At 37.5% G+C, this 20,986-nt stretch overlaps 1 protein-coding gene across 6 annotated transcripts in view; it reads right to left on the bottom strand.

Annotated features, from left to right (window-relative positions):
* Nucleotides 1-20,986, bottom strand: part of FRY (FRY microtubule binding protein) — a 454,114-nt gene that overhangs the window by 164,580 nt on the left and 268,548 nt on the right. For all 6 annotated transcript variants that reach the window (XM_074021820.1, XM_074021819.1, XM_074021818.1 and 3 more), the window contains 7 exons: nucleotides 17,578-17,717; nucleotides 10,990-11,080; nucleotides 10,687-10,766; nucleotides 10,498-10,578; nucleotides 3,583-3,751; nucleotides 456-548; nucleotides 264-362 (listed from right to left, as the gene is read on the bottom strand). In XM_074021820.1, the coding sequence (XP_073877921.1) occupies nucleotides 264-362; nucleotides 456-548; nucleotides 3,583-3,751; nucleotides 10,498-10,578; nucleotides 10,687-10,766; nucleotides 10,990-11,080; nucleotides 17,578-17,717 (753 nt within the window). The remainder of the gene's footprint in view (nucleotides 1-263; nucleotides 363-455; nucleotides 549-3,582; nucleotides 3,752-10,497; nucleotides 10,579-10,686; nucleotides 10,767-10,989; nucleotides 11,081-17,577; nucleotides 17,718-20,986) is intronic.

Here is a 20,986-nt window from a genome sequence, read left to right as displayed (position 1 = left end):
GGCCCAATCTTGAAAGTGAACAACAGACTCCTTAGGACCTGAGGGTCATCTGAGGTGACACGGTCTAATCCCCCTACATGAACGTCAATCAATCATGGCCAATACAAAAAGCCAGCTTCAGTTTCAAATGCTGCCTCTTTTTGAGGGAGCTTCAGGTACTTTTCCCATCTATGGAGTCCTTATGATCCTCAAATAGATTCCTGACTAGGAATTTTAGTCTGTGCAGTTTTGTTTGTGTTTTCGATTTTCTCATCGTTACTAACCAAGGAATGTTTCTTTCGAGAAGAAAGTTCCAGCGTGGTGTCATATAGGCTTTCCACAAAATTTCTAAGGCAGGGGACATTTACTTCATTTTTAACAGCCTGAAATAGAGATGCATGTGAATATTATATTAATAAAATTGTTGATTTTGTGATACAATTTGAAGAGTTTTTAGAAATGAAAATGTAACTCACAGCAGCGACTGGAACAAGGATTTCAACAAAAAGCCCAGCCAAGGCATGCTTGATATCTTTGTCTTTAACCTCGAGGAAGTAATGTGCACATTCCTAGGAAGCAGAAAAAGGGTATAGGGAGGGAGAGTAAGTTGAAATGTGCACATAGAATGTATTTAAACAAGTTTCAGTAAGTAGCTCTTAATTCAAGCATGCATCAACAGAGCATATTCCATAGTCTATTAAAAATCACTGGATTCAAACATTTGTGTTGAAATTTGTATGTCTGCAGTGGCCTCAGTGACATTCTGCAAGGCTGGTTTTTTCACTCTTCTATATCAAATCATTATTCTAAAAGGACAAAGCATCTCTAACCAGCAAGCACACATGTATCCACCGAGTCACTGGTTGATTCATTCATTCATTCACTTCCAATACATTTCTACTTATTACTTAGTGTGTGGGGGGCCTTGGGCTCCTGGTTAGCCCTCAAACACAGATCCCCAGGGAAGGTAAACATGAGAAGAGAGGCAGAAGACATTAAACTTATTTTAGGCCCTATGCCTGACAGCCTCAGACACAGAGCTGTTTACTTGTTCACTCTGACATTTTAGGTGTGTTTATCATTCACATAAGTTTCATAAGCAAGTCAAGAACGTTTCCCTTTCTCACCTTGACAAGGAAACCTTTAGAAGGGTTCCTTAAGAAAGGACACTACTGCCTGTGGACTATTGTCATAGCTAAGGGTGTTCTGGGTTGCTCAAGGACTCATTCTGTAGGAAAGTTGGCCTGTCAACATTTTTTTTTTTAATAAAATGTCAACTGTTTTTAAAAGGAAAGTTGGCAGAATTCTGCCCATCTCTCTCTCCTTCCTGGCCTTATTGGTAGTAACTTATTGTGGTCTATATCAGGTATTGTTTTCATTCAAGAGTCCAGACAGCCAGACACCACGGCTCATGCCTGTAATCTTGACACTTTGGGAGGCCAAGGCAGGCAGATTGCTTGGGCCCAGAATTCCAGACCAGCCTGGGTGACATGGCCAAACCCCGTCTCTACAGAAAAATACAAAAATTATCTGGGTGTGATGGCGGCACCTGTAGTCCCAGCTACTCGAAAGGCTGAGGTGGGAGGATCACTTGTGCCTGGGAGGCGGAGGTTGCAGTGAATCCAGATCATGCCACTGCACTCCAGCCTGGGTGACAGAGTGAGAGACCCTGTCTCAAATTAAAAAAAAAAAAAAGAAAGAAAAGAAAGAGTACAAGGCTACATGTAATAACATGTTAATATCGACACTGGCTATTTCCCTTTATTTTCTGTTGCCATTGGGAAGATTGCCAAAAACAATCCCCAAAGTCCTCATTCTATCAATATCATATTAAGACCTCAGCTCAGGAAAGGCAACACCAGTATGGGAAGTCACTGAAACAGCTTTCCTTTACAGACGAGCTCTATAGTTTCCAGAATAGTCATCCTTTTGCTACATTATTTTGCATAAGTATGTAATACTTTCTCAAGTCTTAATTTGTGTATATAGATACAGGAATTATTCATATGAGAGTAGAATAAAAATAATAAAATATTTAACAGTTACTGAGTGTTTGTCATGTGCTAAGAATCCTCAGAACCACTCTCTAAGGTTAGTGTCATTATCATCACCTTGCAGATAAGGCAAGTGAGGATGGGAGGGGTTGAGTGTGACTTGTCAGGTCACAAAGCTGGTAAATGCTAGAGTTTGAATTCAAACCCAAGAAGTTTGATTCATAGCCCCCGCCCACATATATAATAATTTTATTGTGACATAATTTATGTAGTATGCAATTCACCCATTTAACATATACAATTCATTGGCTTTTAGTATAATCACAGCTGTGCATCCATCACTACTGTCAAATTTAGAACCTTTTAATGACACCCAAAGGAAACTCTGTACCCCTCAGCAGCCATCTGCAACCTCCTTATCCACTCTCCATCCCCAGCCCTAGACAACTGTTAATCTACTTTCTGTCTCTACAGATTTGCCTACTCTGGACATTCCATATAAGCAGAATAATATAATACATGGCCTTTTGTGTCTGGTTTCATTTACTTAGCATAACATTTTCAAGGTTCAACCATGTTGTGGCATGTATCAGCTTCACTACTTTTTATGGTCAAATAATATTCCATTATAGGGATATACCACATTTTGTCTATCCATTCATCATTTTATAGACATTTGGGTTATTTCCACTTTTTGGCAACTATTAATAATGCTGCTATGAACATTAGTGTTCAAGTTTTCGTGTGGACATATATTTTCATTTCTCTTGTGCATATACCTAGGAGTGGAACTGCTGGGTCATATGGTAATCGTAGGTTTTGCTATTTGAGGAACTGCCAGGGCCAGGCTGTTTTCCAAAGTGGCTGTACCATTTTGTACTCATACCAGCAGTGTGTGAGGTTCAAATTTTTCCACATCTTCACCGAGAATTGTTATATTTTTGATTATAGCCATCCTTGTGGGTGTAAAATGGTACAGCCTATATTCATAATCCATACATCTAAACCCTCTAGTGAGGTCATCGCCAAATTTAATTTACAGCAGCATTTTAAAAATTCCTTCAAATGCCAAAGTTTTGTAAACTCTAAGAGCTGAGTATTCTGTTAAATTCTCCTTAGCAGCAGTTCTTTTGTTATGTACCATGATGGGCACTGGGCAATAAATATCAAACCTGTATTGTTTAGTTGAGTTTTTAAAAATTAAGATTCCTTTTTATAGTAAGAATAAAAGATTTCTTTATTATTTAAAGTCCTCATGCCTGTGAATGTCAATGCAGCCAACCCAATGCTATCAATTTTAAAAAGTGAAAAAAAATCAGCTATATTTTATTCATAGAACAATATGTACCAGTGGGTGAAAGGCAAAAAAAGTCAGCAAACAAGCAATCCCACTGTATACTCTCCTCCAAAGAAGATATGAAAGTTGAGAAATGAAAGTATGTGCCTGCAACTGTGCTATTTGGTTACAAAGGACTTCATGAATTATTTAGACAGTAGAATGTTTCTCCGTATTGACAAGTAATTGGGTTTTCATGTTCCAGGTTCATCATCTTGAGGAAGGGAAGTGCTCAGCTTAAGAGCCCCTTAGCTCTCCTGCCTAAGACATTACCTGCATAAACTGAAGAGAGGCCTCAAAATCCTCCACTGGATACATCTTAATTCGAAAGAATTTCATCCCCATTATTAAGCTGATAATGCTTTGAACCACATATGGGCTCTGCTCTTTGTGCCGTAATTCTTTTAGCTCCGCCATAAATTTCTTCTTTACAGCAGGGAATCTAAGAAGACAACATAAGCGGTTTATCAAATCATGGGTAGGAAAGTCCCTGTAATGGGGGCCTCCAGCATCTGGGAGTGATTGAGCAGAGCAACGGAATCCTTCAAATCAGTTGAAGTACAACAGCCATGATTTTGTGAGGATCTGATGTTTGGGATTTAGCAAAGGATCCATTTTTTCTTCTCCTTGATGCTCAACATCTCCATCAGGCGAGGGGGCAGATCCCGGGTTATTTAGACCCTCTCAAAATGGTCTAGCTCTTGAATTGAGCATCACAAAGAGCCCCATTTCCTCAGGCTTGGCCATTTTCAACATAGTTGCAGACCCCAGAGCCTGAAGTATCAAATAGTAAGTCTATGAGCAATAACGTACTAGGTTAGTGATTTCTGACAGTGACAGCAAATGATTTAAGGATTTGTATTCCAAACAATGCCAAGTATTCCTGTATCTATTTCTAAAGTTTTCTGTTATTATTTCCTTTATAGTTTTAGGATAATGATTATCAAAAAATATATATTTAGGGTTAAAAAATCTAGTAATGGGAGGCTGGGCGCAGTGGCTCTCATCTGTATGTAATCCCATCAATTTGGGAGGCCGACGCAGGTGGATCACCTGAGGTCAGGAGTTCGAGACCAGCCTGACCAATATGATGAAACCCCATCTCTACTAAAAATACAAAAATCAGCTGGGTGTGGTGGCACGTGCCTGTAATCCCAGTTACTTGGGAGGCTGACACAGGAGAATCACTTGAACCCGGGAGGCAGAGGTTGCAATGAGCCCAGATTGCACTGTTGCACTCCAGCGTGGGCAACAAGAGTGAAACTATGTCTCAAAAAAAAAAAAAAAAAATCTAGTAATGGGAAAATTTAAATTATATCTAAAAGGTAAAGATGAATGGGCTGTCTATTATATTCATGGAATTTTACAATTATATCTGGTAAATGCACAACAAACAAAAAGACACAGTCCAGTCCCTATCCTCAAAGTATTTGTATTCGAAAGTAAAATAATACTAATTATAACAACAATATTATCATCCAGGTTTGAAAAAAGAACAGATCTTAAAGCTAAGAGGAATCAGAGGCAGATCTTCAAAGGTACCTAAGAGTACAGAAATGTACACATAAAAATTGTCCAAACCACTAAGTCTGAGACAGCTGGTTTGGCTATTCACCAAACACACACACACACACACACACGCGCGCACACACACAGTCTAAGATTTATTGTATTTTGTTTTCTGAGACTATTAGCCTGAGGTTCCATGAAAAATTAGAAGCAAGCCATGATTAAAAAGGGTAATTGTGGCTGGGCGCAGTGGCTCAAGCCTGTAATCCCAGCACCTTGGGAGGCCGAAGTGGGTGGATTACCTGAGGTCAGGAGTTTGAGACCAGCCTGACCAACATGGTGAAACCCTGTCTCTACCAAAAACACAAAAATTAGCTGGGCGTGGTGGTGTGCACGAGGCTGAGGCTGGAAAATCGCTTGAACCTGGGAGGCAGAGCTTGCAGTGAGCCAAGATTGCGCCGCTGCACTCCAGCCTGGGTGACAGAGCAAGACTGTCTCAAACACACACACACACAAAAAGGTGGTCGGGGGGTGGTAATTGTGATTATAGAAATGAAAAGTGAACTAATAGAGTCATGGAAGTTTGGAATAATTCTTGAGACCTTAAAGTAGAAATTTCAGGACAAACAAAGTAGGCAGTAAACACATAGACATTGTTTAACCAAAGGCAGTACAGAGGCTGGTGGTTGGCAAGGGGGGTGTGAGGGGATTCTCAAGTGCTGGCAGTTTTCTAGTTCTTGGCTTAGGTGGAGAGGTAACATGGTGTCCATTTTATAATAAATTTGTTTAACTGCCTTATGGATTTTCGCCTATGTTTGCTACATGTATTTCTTAATAAAAAAGATTTTTAAAAGGCAATAGAACAGAAAACATGAATAGCTTCAAGAAGATTTAGACAATTTATGAATGAGATATTCACTAATGGGTTGTTAGCATCGCTAAGAATATTTCAGGGTATATTCCTAATCTTCGGTGGCATTTTGTGGACTTCTACAAAATATCCAATTTCAAGACAGCATCCCAAACTGGCCCCTTCTGACATTTAAATAATACTATTAGAATATGGTAGAAAATATTAGTTATGTTTTCTCTATAAGTAAAATTTCATGGAGATTAACTGCAAAATGGTATATTAATTTTTCAGATTAGGAAATTAGCAAAAATTAAAATAGAAACTTTATTAAATTTACAAAAATCTATTTGGCATCAGCACGTTCTATGGTCCTACTTCAGACCTACTGTTAGGGCTGAATTGTGTGCCCCTCAAATTCATACGTTGAAGTCTGAACCTTCTGAGATTGGAATGTGACTGTATTTGGGCATAGGGCCTATAAAAAGGTATTTAACTTAAAACAAAGTTATTATCATAAAATGGACACCATGTAACCTCTCCAGCTAAGTTATTAAATTAAAATGAAGTTATATCTCTGTGTGTGTCTCTGTACTTGTCTCCCCTTCTTATAAGGACATCAACATGACTAGGAGATGAGTATAGGGACACACACACAGAGAAGACCACACAGGGAGAAAATGGCCACATACAAGCCAAGGAGAGAGGTCTCAGAAGGAATCAACCCTGCTAACACCTTGAGCTTGGACTTCAACTCCAGAACTGTGGGAAATAAATTTCTGTTGTTTAAGCCAATTAGTCTGCAGTACTTTGTTATGGCAGCTTAAGCAGAATAACATACCTATTCAATCAGTAATTCTGGGGATGAAGTCCAATAATTTGTGTTTAATAAGCTTTACAGGTGTTTCTGATGTGAAAAAGTTTGAGAAACACTGGTATAGACTAAGAATAACAATAACAAGATATATCTGTAACTGGTTTTACATTTTAGATGATTACACCATTTCACGTTTTGATCCTTAACAATCCAGTGAATTAGGCAGTGAATGCATTTCCAATTAATAAATAAAGAAACAAATTGGAAGACCACAGTGGCAAAGAAGAGACTCAAACCCAGGGCTTCTGATACAAATTCCAGGAATTTCCATTAAACCGCAGCTGTCTTAGACAGTGGTAACTGTGACATGTAGTCTCTGCCCTCTCTAGAATAGTTTATAGTTTAGTTAGGAAGATAAAACAAGGTAGCACTGACCATGAGCCATGTGAATCGCATACCAGGGGCCTACTATGTGTTAGCACCTGCTGGACACTGTCCAGACCTTTCTGATCTGCAGGGAGGTCAGATGCACCAGGTTCCATCACTTTCTCATATTTCACACTGACTATTTGGTGAACAATACACTTAAAGAGGCTTCAGGGCATCAGAGAATGAAGGGGCTCTTCTCAGCTGCGTAATTAATTAGAGAGGATTTCAGAGGAGATTTGAGTTGGGGTAAAGGTGAGCAGAGGATATTCGGTAGAGATGGATAAAAGGTAGGAAGCAGAAATGACCATGGTCAAGCAATGGAAGTGATACTTTCAATCAAGATTATAAAAATGCAGTAACTCCAAACTGATTTTTAAAAAATTGTATTTCTGTTCAAATTATTTCCAGATACCAAAATAACTATGGTTTTTGTTTTGAAATGTATGAGTTTAGAGAGAAAAATATTAGAGTTATATAGTTTTAAAGATGACATGATACTAAGGAAAGTTTGTTTTCCAGTTTGAATCCATGACTAAAACAAGGAAAGATAGAAAAAGGCAAGTTATTTGCATAATTCACTATTTCAATATTCTCATGAGTTAGTGGCTGAAAGTTTATTTATTTATCATTTAAAAATAAATATGGCTATCTTCTACTTTTTTTTTTTTTTTTTGAGACAGAGTCTTGCTCTGTCGCCCAGGCTGGAGTGCAGTGGCACAATCTTGGCTCACTACAACCTCCGCCTCCTGGGTTCCAGTGATTCTCCTGTCTCAGCCTCCCGAGTAGCTGGGACTACAGGCGCGTGCCACCACTCCCAGCTAATATTTTTTGGATTTGTAGTAGAGGCGGGGTTTCACCGTGTTAGCCAGGATGGTCTCGATTTCCTCGTGATCTGCCCGCCTCGGCCTCCCAAAGTGCTGGAATAACAGGCGTGAGCCACCACGCCCAGCCTATCTTTTACTTTTAAAAGTCCCAAATGACATAAACATGTTATTTAGCACAAAAGTAATCCAAAAATCTCTTTGTATTTAAAATCTATTTTCTCTTAAAATGACTTTAAGAAAAAAATATTTCAATGATCTTTCCTTTAGTATTTCCTATTTAGTATTGTATTTAGTAAATACTGTAACTCAATGATTACTCAGTCTTCGGTATACTATAAAATTCACATAAATATAAAATTCTGCTTTAAAATGTATAGCACATATTACAAAAATGAGTAAATGAACATGTAAAGATAATATCACATAAAGAGAAAGCATTTAGTAACATCTATGATTCTTAGATGAAGTATTATTACTATTTAAATGAATCTACCAGATTTTGGTAAAAGTACTTAAATTTGTTTTAACTGACTTTGAAAAAGTCAATATTATGTGTGAATAACACTTATTATCAAAATTTTTTCCCTAAATGACAAGAACTAAACAGCATCATCACTAGTAAGACTAAAAATAGTGATTCTGCTAAAACTGAAATTCCAAAGTAAGTACTAATAGCTAAAGTCATAATCAGGAAAATATTTAATAAGCATTATCATTGGGAACAAGACATATAACCTAAAATTAGAATTATTACATTACTCAACTTTTTTTTTAAAGATAATCACACTGTACTAGATAAGCATACATTCTTTTTCCCACTCTGAGAATGAAGGAAACAGTACTTCTTCTAAGGTAACAATAAAGTAATGGTCCTGGTGTACTTATGAGAAAGAAGTAATGTCATAATTCGTGGTATGATACTAGTTTAAGTTTATACCATCTATCCATCAAGGTTAACTACATATTGACTAGTTGAGAACACATCAACGGCTATTTGAGTCTCTGTTTACTACAAGAGCAGACTGGTCAAACGTTTCCCTAGAGACTGGAAAGTACTGGAGCACTGTCCAAATGGAGGCATTTCTTACACCCTACTACCGCAGAATAGGGACAAATACTGACATCACGAAAATAAAAAAAGCCACCTTTAGCAAGCAAACACTGGCTTGGTGGACCATAAGTTTTACCTAAAAAGGAAATTCCTACAGGCTTAGAATATTGCTTAGTTATGACAATGTTTCTCAACTTATTCACAACCAACTCAGAATCACAGAGCTAAGGAAGGTCATTTGACAGTAACCAATATTATTGTTAGGCATAATTCACAAAAACTAAGGAAAACACAAAGTCATTTTTGGCATACTGAAGTTTCCAAATGACAGCTGAAAATTTATGTTGAGATTTTCAGGGTTTGACAAATCAGCAAATATACATGTTAATACCTCATTTTTCCCAATCTTTTCTAGAAATGAGGTAGATACACATAATTCGCCAGACAACTACAGCCTGTTCATTTAAAATGCTAATGCTTTCATTACTCAATTGCAATGGAAATATCTCCAAAATGCATTACACTTTTTTTTCTTAATGATTCATGAACCACAATTATTTTAATAGGCTATAAAACTACCATATAGCCTCATGCAAAATGGCCCAGATAACTCTATTGTTTAATTCTTATGTATGCTTTGGCCAGTTTCTTTCCTTTCTGTTGCCACCAGCCGTTGAGCTTTATTTCTCAATGGCATCCGTGTAACATCCTCTGGAAGTTCCCTTTCCTCCTTCGAACACTGATGTGTTACATATTAAAAAAAAAATGTAGTCAGGATGAGTAGATAAACTGGATTAGATTAAATAAATTATGCCAAGAAGTTAAGAGGGTCTATTTCCTGAGTTCTTATCTATGTTTTGGTTAGGTAAGATTGCTAAGTGCTTTTTAAAATTTTAGTTTTTTTGATAAATTGTGTATTTCCATGCTACTACGTTACGAAATTCAATCCCTTGAAGATAAAAATCTCTTTCTGAGGAAGGATTGCATTTCACAAGGATTGGATCATCACTGTTGCTTCAAGCTGGCCTCCTGGCATGAATTCACATTATGTCTCTGGTTCATTTTGCCTAACTTAGGCATTCGGGATCTTGCCTGATTTGCCTCAGGGGTGGACAAAATGAAGAAGGGTAAGTAGGGTGTGACATCACTTTTGGAAGAGGTATATTGTTGCTAATAGTTTAACGCAATTTTGTTCTTGCCTGCTAAGTAGTGCTATGGGGCCAGATAAATTTAGCAATGAGAATTTCCCCTCTGACTTGTTTCCATGACAGAGTCTGGGACATTTTTAGCTCAGCTGAATTAAGTAAGGTCTATAGTAAAGGGGACATTCTAGAATGGAATTTTCCCACTGATAGATGATATATCATAACCACCCACTCATGGGCTAGAGAAAACAGAACTTTCAAAAGTGATCAACTTCCTTGGAATATTTAGGCAGAGAGAAATGTAATCTGGTCAGCCCATTTCTTTGATGCAACAGTCTGAAACCCATGGACTCTGGGTAGGGTCTGACCCAAGTGCCAAGTAAAAAAGATAATTTGGTACCTGTCTTGGAAGAGCTTTCTAGTCAGTTTCAGAGATGGGGCACACATGTCAAAGAGCCCTACCTAGTTCCTCGTGAGCTCAACCCCAACTTCCCTAAATCAAGGCTGGGAGGACAGTGAAAGCACGCACGTTCTCATGGTAAAGGGTTCTGGCATTCACTTACTTGGCTTGTGCCAACACTCCAATGACTTCTGCATACAGGTCTGCCACAATATGCATATTGCCAGTGTTGGGACCAAGGTACCTAAGTAGGGTATAATTAGACAAGTTAGGGATCCCTGGTCATCTGAAAAAAGCAAACCACTGATTTAGTTTTAAATACCAACTTCAACATTCTAAGAAATCACCTTACCCTTCTTTGTATTTAAAGTGCTTGAAAGCCAAGTTAATAACATCATGTATTAAACTGTCTATTACAGGATGAAGTGGAATCTGAAAAAAAAAAGGTGGTTCTTAACTCAGAAGGGAATATTAAAGAACAAATCAATAACAGTACTTCCAATAACAATATATGACAATCAATAGCAATCAATAAACATAATTCACATAACTCAGTATTTGGAATTCATAATTTTAAAAACTTAGACTTTTACAACCTAAGCAGTTTTTAGATCAATAAATATTATCTAAAAGTAACAATAAATTAATCACCTACCTGTTTCAAAACTTCTATTAATACTAAAGAGAAAATAAAATCAATGGCGAGGTCCCGTCTTTCCATTAAATAATCTCGCTGTTGTTCATCACTGTAAAATTTAAAATATTTACATTAAAGCACACTGAAGGTATTCTCAGAGTAATATAATTCATCAAAAATCTAGGACTCCTCCCGAAAAGACTGCAAAACTCATTTTTTAAATTACGTAATTGTACTGGTAGATACATGCTAATGTTGGCCGGGTGGAGTGGCTCACGCCTGTAATCCCAGCACTTTGGGAGGCCGAGGTGGGCGGATCACCTGAAGTCAGGAGTTCGAGAACACCCTGGCCCACATGGTGAAACCCGGTCCCTACTAAAAATACAACAATTAGCCAAGCGTGGTGGCCCATGCCTGTAATCCCAGTTACTTGAGAGGGTGAAGCAGGAGAATTGCTTGAACCCGGGAGGCAGAGGTTGCAGTGAGCTAAGATCACGTCACTGCACTCCAGCCTGGACGACAGAGTGAGACTCCATCTCAAAACAACAACAACAACAACACGCTAATGCTCTTTCTATTTTCTGTGTGCTGCAGTGGACACACACTGAATGTGAAGTCGGAATATTTGAATTCAAATTTAAAATTGTCAGTGATGTTAACTTGAGTAGCTATTTGTGAGTCCATCACCTCACCTTGTGGTCTTTTCTAAGGTAGCATTCAACTCAGCAATTCTACCATCTGTAGAATGAGACAGGCTACCATACCAGAGGTGGACATTGAAAGATCTCGTGAAAGGAGCTAAACAATGTAAGGAAACAAGAAGGAAATAATATGATCACCAATTTGAGCAGGACAGCAGGGGTGAAGAGGATCGGCTTTTTTTCTTTTCTTTCCCTGTCCCTTTTCTCTTACATCTTTGCCACCTGAGACTTAGTGAAAGGAGGAATGAAGAAGTGAAGGGGTGGTGAGAGAGAAGAGTAAAAGGCAGAAGGAAGAAGAGGTAGGAGGAGCAAAGCAGTCATTTGTGCTTATTTGAAAGTTAGAAGCACGGTGTTTTGGTGACTATGGCCTTATAGTATAACTTGAAATCAGGTAGTGTGATGCCTCCAGATTTGTTCTTTTTGCTTAGTCTTGCTTTGGCTATGCGGGCTCTTTTTTGGTTCCATATGAATTTTAGAATTGTTTTTTCTAGTTCTGTGAAGAATGATGGTGGTATTTTGATGGGGTTTGCACTGAATTTGTAGATTGCTTTTGGCAGTATGGTCATTTTCACAATATTGATTCTACCTATCCATGAGCATGGGATGTGTTTCCATTTGTTTGTGTCGTCTATGATTTATTTCAGCAGTGTTTTGCAGTTTTCCTTGTAGAGGTCTTTCGACGCCTTGGTTAGGTATATTCTTAAGTATTTTATTTTTATTTTTATTTTGCAGCTATTGTAAAAGGGGCTGGGTTCTTGATTTGATTCTCCGCTTAGTCCCTGTTAGTGTATAGAAGAGCTACTGATTTGTGTACATTAATCTTGTATCTGGAAACTTTGTTGAATTCTTTTATCAGTTCTAGGAGCTTTCTGGAGGAGTCCTTAGGGTTTTCAAGGGAAATGATCATATTGTTAGCAAACAGTGACATTTTGACTTCCTCTTTACCTATATGGATGCCCTTTATTTTGCTCTGGCTAGTTCTAGTACTATGTTAAAGAAGAGTGCTGAGAGTGGGTATCCTTGTCTTGCTCCAGTTCTCAGAGGGAATGCTCTCAACTTTTCCCCATTCAGTATTATGTTGGCTGTGGGTTTGTCATAGATGGCTTTTATTATATTAAGGTGTGTCCCTCGTATGCTGATTTTGCTGAGAGTTTTAATCATGCAGGGATGCTGGATTTTGTCTAATGCTTTTTCTGCATCTACTGAGATGATCATGTGATTTTTGTTTTTAATTCTGTTTATGTGGTGTTTACAGCTAACCAATCTTCAACAAAACAAACAAAAACATAAAGTAGGGAAAGGACACCCTTTTCAACAAATGGTGCTGGGATAATTGGCTAGCCACCTGTAGGAGAATGAAACTGGATCCTCATCTCTCACCTTATACACAAATCAACTCAAAATGGATTATGGACTTAAACCTAAGACCTGAAACTACAAAAAATTCTAGAAGATAACATTGGAAAAACCCTTCTAGACATTGACTTAGGCAAGGATTTCATGACCCGAAACCCAACAGCAAATGCAATAAAAACAAAGATAAATAGCTGGGACCTAATTAAAGAGCTTTTGCATGGCAAAAGGAACAGTCAGCAGAGTAAACAGAGAACCCACAGAGTGGGAGAAAGTCTTCACGATCTATACATCTGACAAAGGACTAATATCTAGAATCTAAAATGAATGCCAACAAAATAGTAAGAAAAAAACAACACCACCAAAAAGTGGGCTAAGGACATGAATAGACAGTTCTCAGAAGAAGATATACAAATGGCCAACAAACATGAAAAAATGCTCAACATCACTAATGATCAGGGAAATGCAAATCAAAACCACAATGCCATACCACCTCACTCTTGCAAGAATGGCCATAATACAACAAAAATAAAAAAAACAGTAGATGTTGGCGTGGATGTAGTGAACAGGGAACACTTCTACAGTGCTGGTGGGAATGTAAACTAGTATAGCTGCTATGGAAAACAGTGGGGAGATTCCATAAAGAACTAAAAGTAGAACTACCATTTGATCCAGCAGTTCCACTACAGGGTATCTACCCAGAGAAAAAGAAGTCATGATTCGAAAAAGATACTTGCACATGCATGTTTATAGTGGCACAAATCATGATAGCAAAATCGTAAACCAACCTAAATGCCCACTGATCAACAAGTGGATAAAGAAACTCTGGTGTATACACACACACACACACACACACACACACACACACACACACACATATGACAAAATACTATGCAGCCATAAAAAGGAATGAATTAACAGCATTTGCAGTGACCTGGATGAGATTGGAGACTATTATTCTAAGTTAAGTAACTCAGGAATGGAAAACCAAACATCGTATGTTCCCACTGCTATGTGGGAGCTAAGTTATGAGTATGCAAAGGCATCAGAATGATACAGTGGGGGCCGGGCATGGTGGCTCATGCCTATAATCCCAGCACTTTTGGAGGCCAAGGTGGGTGGATCATGAGGTCTGGAATTCAAGACTAGCCTGGCCAACATAGTGAAACCCCGTCTCTACTAAAAATACAAAAATTAGCTGGGCACAGTGGCACGTGCCTGTAGTCCCAGCTACTCGGGAGGCTGAGGAAGGAGAATCGCTTGAACCTGGGAGGCGGAGGTTGCAGTGAGCTGAGATCATGCCATTGCACTCCAGCCTGGGTGACAGAGTGAGACTCCGTCTCAAACAAACAAACAAACAAAAAAGAATGATACAATGGACTTTGGGGACTTGGGGGGAAGAGTGGGAGGGGAGCGAGGGATAAAAGACTACAAATATGGTGTAGTGTATACTGCTCAGGTGATGGGTGCACCAAAATCTCACAAATAACCACTAAAGAACTTACTCATGTAATCAAATACCACCTGTACCCCAATAACTTAGGGAAAAATAAGTAAATTTTTAAAAAAGTTAGAAGCAAAATCAGCACTGTCAGAAGAACAGCAAGGCAGCCCTTCTACCCCATTTTCTGCTTGACTAACACACTGATTGAGGGCTCATCTGGAATTGAACAAAGGCAGATGAAATTACTGCTGGGCTCCTTGGTACAAGAAGTGGCCCAGGGCACTGACTCTGGTGTGGAACAGTCTGGCATAAAATCATCCCTCTTCTATTTATCGACAGTTTCTCCATCCACAAAATGTGAGTAATAGTACTTACATAATCGTTTGAGAAGATAAAGCACGTAAAGTGTTTAGCATAATTTCCCAAACACATAAATGCTCAATAGTGTATATTAAATAAAACCAATGAGGACGGATGACAGGATTTAGACTTGCCAGGAGGATATTTTCAAAATAAATCAAGACAATTTAAATCTGGAATGTTTTTCTCCTTAGTCAAAAGGGAATAAGAAGAAAATAATGTGATATTTAAGACATAAAGAAGACCTTCTGGAGTGCTCTGTAACTTTGAGCAAGTCAAATTAAGGTTGGTGGATGATAGAACAGGTTAAGAAGGAACTCGCATGTTTATCTTTCAAGGGGTAAATGTATCAACAGAGTAGGAACTCATTCTTTCAGGATCATTTCTTAACAGCCCTGCCAGGAGGAAGAACCGTGAATAAAATCATCTATGTAAAGTCTTTGAAGACCCACTGGAACTAGAAAGTGGCACTGCCAGCTGGGGGAAAGGAAAACCTACGCAGCTGCATTAAAAAGGAGGGCACTCAGAAATCAGGCTTTATACCCATTATATTACAGAATAAGGAGACAGAAAGTTGGAAAGACCAAAAGGAAGGAGAACTCCCACAGATGGCCGCAGCAGTCGAGAGAGTATTTTTGTGCTGGATGATAAGGGTCTTCACAAGGGGCCAGAGGAACCTGAGAAAGTAGCAGTTCTTGGCAGAAAAAAAAAATTTAGACCTTCGATTCTATTTTATTTAATAAGCCAAATTATCTTTTCAAAGTAAGACATACACATTTCTAATAATGAATTCAACTTTATTGCTGGTTTGCAGTCTAACTGCCAGGAGCCAGAGGCATTTGACAAATTTACTTGGCAGTCCAAATGTTGATATTGTACTAATCTTAGAAATCACAACCCAATGTGCATCCCTGACATTTGACTATTTTCAGTAGTTTATGCTCCTCCTTTACGTCCTCCCAACCTTTTTTTCCTAGTAGCAGAAACTCACATTTAGCTACATCATACCCTAGAGAGCTTCATTCATTTGGCTGTATTCTAAGCATATTTTCTCTCTTATTTAAAAAATTCAAGTGTTAACTAAAATGTTACTAAGTCAAATTTTACTGTCCCAATTCTCTATCTGATCTCAGTAGTTACTCTGATCTCCTGAAAATAATCAGTAACACAATTTTAAAAGCTATCATTTTTAATCCATAAAGAAATCAATTCATGAAAAATCTAATTTCAGCAATTAAATTCTGACAAAACAGAGGAACAAAACTAAAACTCAATTCAACTCACTAAAATCTGTCCCACTCCCTAAACCTAGGAAGGTTTAATATCTGTTCATAAGTAAACATGTAATATGGAAAAAATAATAAAATGATCCATTTAATTTCTTTGTCACATGGTCTGAACCATTTTTCAGATAAAAAATTTAAATTCTATTTTTAAAACTTGACAAATTAAAAAAAAATATTCATGAGGAGAGACTGCTAATGGGTACAGGATTTGGGGGTGATAAAATGTTCTGAAATTAGAATGGTAATGGTTGTACAACCCTGTAAATATACTAAAAACATTGAATTATATACTTTAAAAGGGTGAATTTTATGGCATCTGAGTTATGTCTAAAAATTCTAAAAATTTCCTTCTTTGCTAAAAAAAATTCAATATGAAAAAGTTATTAATCTCTCTCCCAAACAAAATTATATAATTAAATCTTGCATAAATTCAAGCACATTATAAAAGCAGATTACAAATTTGGTTGAAGTAAAACATGGTAATAATATAATTCTTCAATTTCAAAAGAAGTCTTTTGAAACAGTATTAGGACTTTCAAGAAAGATGAGAGAAATAAATCATTCACAAAACGTAGTTAATGTCTGATTTTCTGATTGACTAATTTCAGTTTACTGACTTTAAAAGTATTTTTTTAATCGGAATAATCTGTTCATGTGGAGAAATCTAACTACTTTTTAAAATAATCTTTTATTTTTTAAAAAAAGTAAATGTATTAATCTTTCTTACATTCACTGCCTTGCTATAGGTTCACTTCAAACATATGAAATTATATGTGCTTACCTAAAATGTGGGGGGGACACACATTAATGAGAATCTTAAGTTTTACAGATGCTGATGTGCTCCTGGAGCAGCAAGCTCCATTTCTCAAACCCACAAGAAGACGGGAACACAGAATAAATAAACAAAATACTCAGCTGGAAGGAGGAGTTGGAGATTGTGTCACCTAACTTCCTTGTTTTGCTCACAAGGAGGCTGAGGTACAGAGAGGCGGGGAGCTGTCCAAAGTCACATGGCTAAATAGTAGCAGCGCCAGGACTACCACTAGTGTCCAGTCCTGCGTCCTTCCCACTACAGTACACTGAGCACTCAAGGTTACTGGAACGAGGACTAAAATATCTTGGCATGTCACGCAGGGCCTGCAGTCAGCATTCTGCTTTGGGTGTAGACTCAGTGGGAGAGGGCAGAGGAAAGAAGCTGGCAAGAAAGTGACCTGCGGCCCTTCACACCTGTCTCCACCAAAGTTGAAATGAGGCTGTGTATGTATTTTCAACCTGTGACGGCTGGCAGTGACTCGGTGCTCCCAGTGGGTTACCTGCTATGGACACAGGTCCCCTGCAGCACCTGCTAGGCATCCTTGTGAAGAGTCAGGAAGACCCAATTGCCTTGTAACTCTAATTTTGATTTATGTTTCTTGAAAATAAAACAAAATAAAACCATGATCCTGACACAAAGGAAATGTACCTTTTTGATTTATTGCTTGTTCTTGGTCTGTATTCATGCGATTCATCCTCAATGCCATTTTGCCTTTTATACCAGTCAAATAATGTACGTAGAATGGAAGGCAGGCAGTACTCAGAAAGCGAGCTCATTGAGTTGATGACCTACGGAGGAAAATGCAGGTGATTAGAACACTGGTAGCACCACCAATTACTAAGAAACTTTTTATTTCACAAGTAACCCCAAGCACTACTCACTAAAATATTTTCTTACATATCACAGTCCTTTCTTTCATAATCTTTATTAGTACATTCCCAAGAGCCTGTCTCTTAATGGAGACAGATGTTCCTCATATAAGAATAATTTTGTAATTCAAGAAAGTTAATTATTTTGACTCCCTTTCATTCTAGAAATCAGATGTTAATTGCATACAGGATATTCATGGAACCGCAAAGATACTATGTTTCCATGTTCGTCTACCTAAAGTAGATGAATGCTTCCTCTGTCCTAAAAATGTTTGTTGTATAAGTATATTAATACAATTACATTAATAATTTACATGAATTAAACAAATCTACCCCCATCGCCAAATAACCTAAGAGGTAATAATAATGTATGGTTTTGGACAATAATTACTCATTCATTCATTTGAAGTATGCCCCAAATTAGACTCAAAATACAAATGGGCAGCAATAATGTGCCCCCTATTACATTAAAGGCAAACTTCTCCCTTTTTCTTTAAAGAACAAATGTGCTTTTGGTAGAATTGTTATTCTAATTTCCTTATCTGGAGAGAGTCCTGATTTTTTAACTGATTACTATTTAAAAAAACCAAAAAACACTTCAATCCATATCTCATTATCCTGTGCAAAAGTTTCCACAAAATGCCTCATAAATTTAAGTATAAAACCCAAAAATATAAAACTCCAAGAAAACATAAGATAAAACTTTTGTGACTTTGGATTAGACAAGGATTTCTTAGGTACGGCCCCATAAGCAAAGTCCACGATAAAATTTGATATAATGAAACTCGTCAAAATCAAAAGCTTCTGCTTTTAGAAGAATACAGTTAAGAACGTGGTAAGGGACAAGCCACAGAGCGGGAGAAAATATTTGCGAAACACACATCTGACTAAGGCCTTGTCTCCAGAATATGTAAAACTACAATGAAACAGGTTTTAACTACCTAATTAACAAACTGTATAAGCAAATTATAACACCCAGAGTTGAGTAGTGATAAAGTGGACGTGTTCATATACTGCTGATAGAAAAGAAAAAAAAAAAAAACAGGCATAACATCTCTGGAAGGTAATTTGGAAATACATATCAAGAACCTAATAAAAATCATTCTCAAGGCCACTCTTAGAATTTATCTCAAGTCCATAATTAGAGATAAGCAAGAAGGTGCAGGACAGCATTACTTATTACAGCAAAAGGATGGAAACCACATAAATGTCCAGCTACATGTAAATGCTTAATAAGATGTGGAATTTGGTGCAGACCATTTACGAAACCATTAAAATCATATTTTTAATATAAATATAAAAATATGACATGAAAATGTTCATGATATGGTATGTGAAAAAAATGAAGAATCATTTAATTGATATGATTCCAATTTGGTAGAGACACTATGTAAGTACACATATGCAGAAAATAGGACCAGGAGGAAACATACTAACATGTAGAGTACATATGAAAACCAGGGGTTCTTAGGCCAGATCCACAGAGGGAGAGGGAGGCTGGGAATTTAAGAGAAATGAAGATGAGTTTACCTGGGCTTATTTTAGAAAGGGTAGAAATTTGAGATGAGACTCAAGAAAAAAAATAAGCAAAGACTCAAGGTAGAAAAAGCCTTTAGTAATGAAGGTACAAAGTAACTGTTGATGATTATCATAATCGATGTGACGAAGGTTTTGAGTGAAACGAAAGAAGAAATATCTGACTGGTGTGAAGACTTTATTTTGCCAGAGTGAAGGAACATAATGCTGAAAATTTTTCTTCTCTAGAAAATGGGAAGACTCTAAAGATTTTTGAACAGGGACAGAAGCCCATACAAATTGTGTATGGGGAGGTTAAATCCTCCAAATGGTGGGGTGAGGTGGAGGCGAATTCACACACATGCTTGAATTGCATGAGGTGACGGCAGTCATTGCAGGCATTCGGTGATCTCGGCCTGAGAGGCAGAGATGGCAGAAGAAATGGAAATCCTTAGTTAACTCACAGTATTTCTGCAGTTAAGCAGGCCAGGCTTCACTTCCTTTTATAAAGCAGGAAATAAGAGCAAAGGGAGTTAAAGTGCTTTGTGTCAATAGGATTTTCCACTGTCACCTTTAAAAGAAACCTTAAGATTGAACAAAATATTTATTGCTTTCTTCCTCACATTCTACCTCTTCATAGCCTACTTCATGCTCTCTCTCCTATAATGATGGTTATATGTACACATACAAAATTGTACATTACCTTTAGTTATGAGTTAATATAAGGTAAAAATAAATAGGCTATTGCGTTCAGCCTGCCCTGTAAACCTAGTCAGCATGAACTTTTTAAAACTGAAGAGCTATCTAATTATTTAAAGAGTCACTCTTACCCCAACTCTACACAGCCAAGACATATTTTTCCTGCTGCGGTCATGAATGCAACAGCAGTAACTTTTCAGAAGAAAGCTAATTATGATGTGGCAAGGTAGTAATTCACTAATTCTCTCTAAAGTTACCCCAACACGAGAAAGGATATTTACTTTCCTAAGTCACCATTATTTAAAATGTTTTGAATTGAGAAATGAAGGGCTTTCCTCCCATAGAAGAAAAAGGGATCAGAATTCAGTTTCTGATTATGGGATGACGATCTTAATTATTACATAGGTAATGAAATTTCAAAGCATTACAATTGTATTTCAATAATTTAAAAATACTTGCGTAAGTCTGGCGAATCTAAGGAGACATGATGACTAAACATTCATGTGGTATGCTAAATGGTATCTTGGAACAGAAAAAAGGTATTAGAGAAAAAGAAAGGAAACACAAATAAAGCACGGCACAGAGTTTAGTTAACAATAATGTGCACGGAAGCTCTGCATCCCTTCCCCAATAGCTTGCCCTACACGTCTCTTCATCTGTATCCTTTGCAATGTCCTTTATAGTAAACCACTAAAAAAGCCCAACACATAAAACAATAATGTACCTATACTGGTTTCTTAGTTGTGACAAAAGTACCATGGCAATGTAAGATGCTAGCAGTAAGGGAAACTGGCAACTGCCTGAATTATCTTTGCAACTTTTCTGCAAATGCAAAACTATTTCAAAATAAAAAAGTTTATTCAAAAAACACGTGTGGGATATTTACAAGCTCCAATATTCACTATAGACCCATAAGAGAGACTGAAACTTACGTTTGACTCCTAAACATCTCTAGGCAATGCATGCAATGTTCC

The sequence above is a fragment of the Macaca fascicularis genome, chromosome 17 (assembly GCF_037993035.2).
Source record: "Macaca fascicularis isolate 582-1 chromosome 17, T2T-MFA8v1.1".
Lineage (NCBI taxonomy): Eukaryota > Metazoa > Chordata > Mammalia > Primates > Cercopithecidae > Macaca > Macaca fascicularis.
The sequence above is the reverse complement of the archived record's forward strand: the minus strand, read 5'-3'. Positions and strand labels throughout refer to the sequence as shown.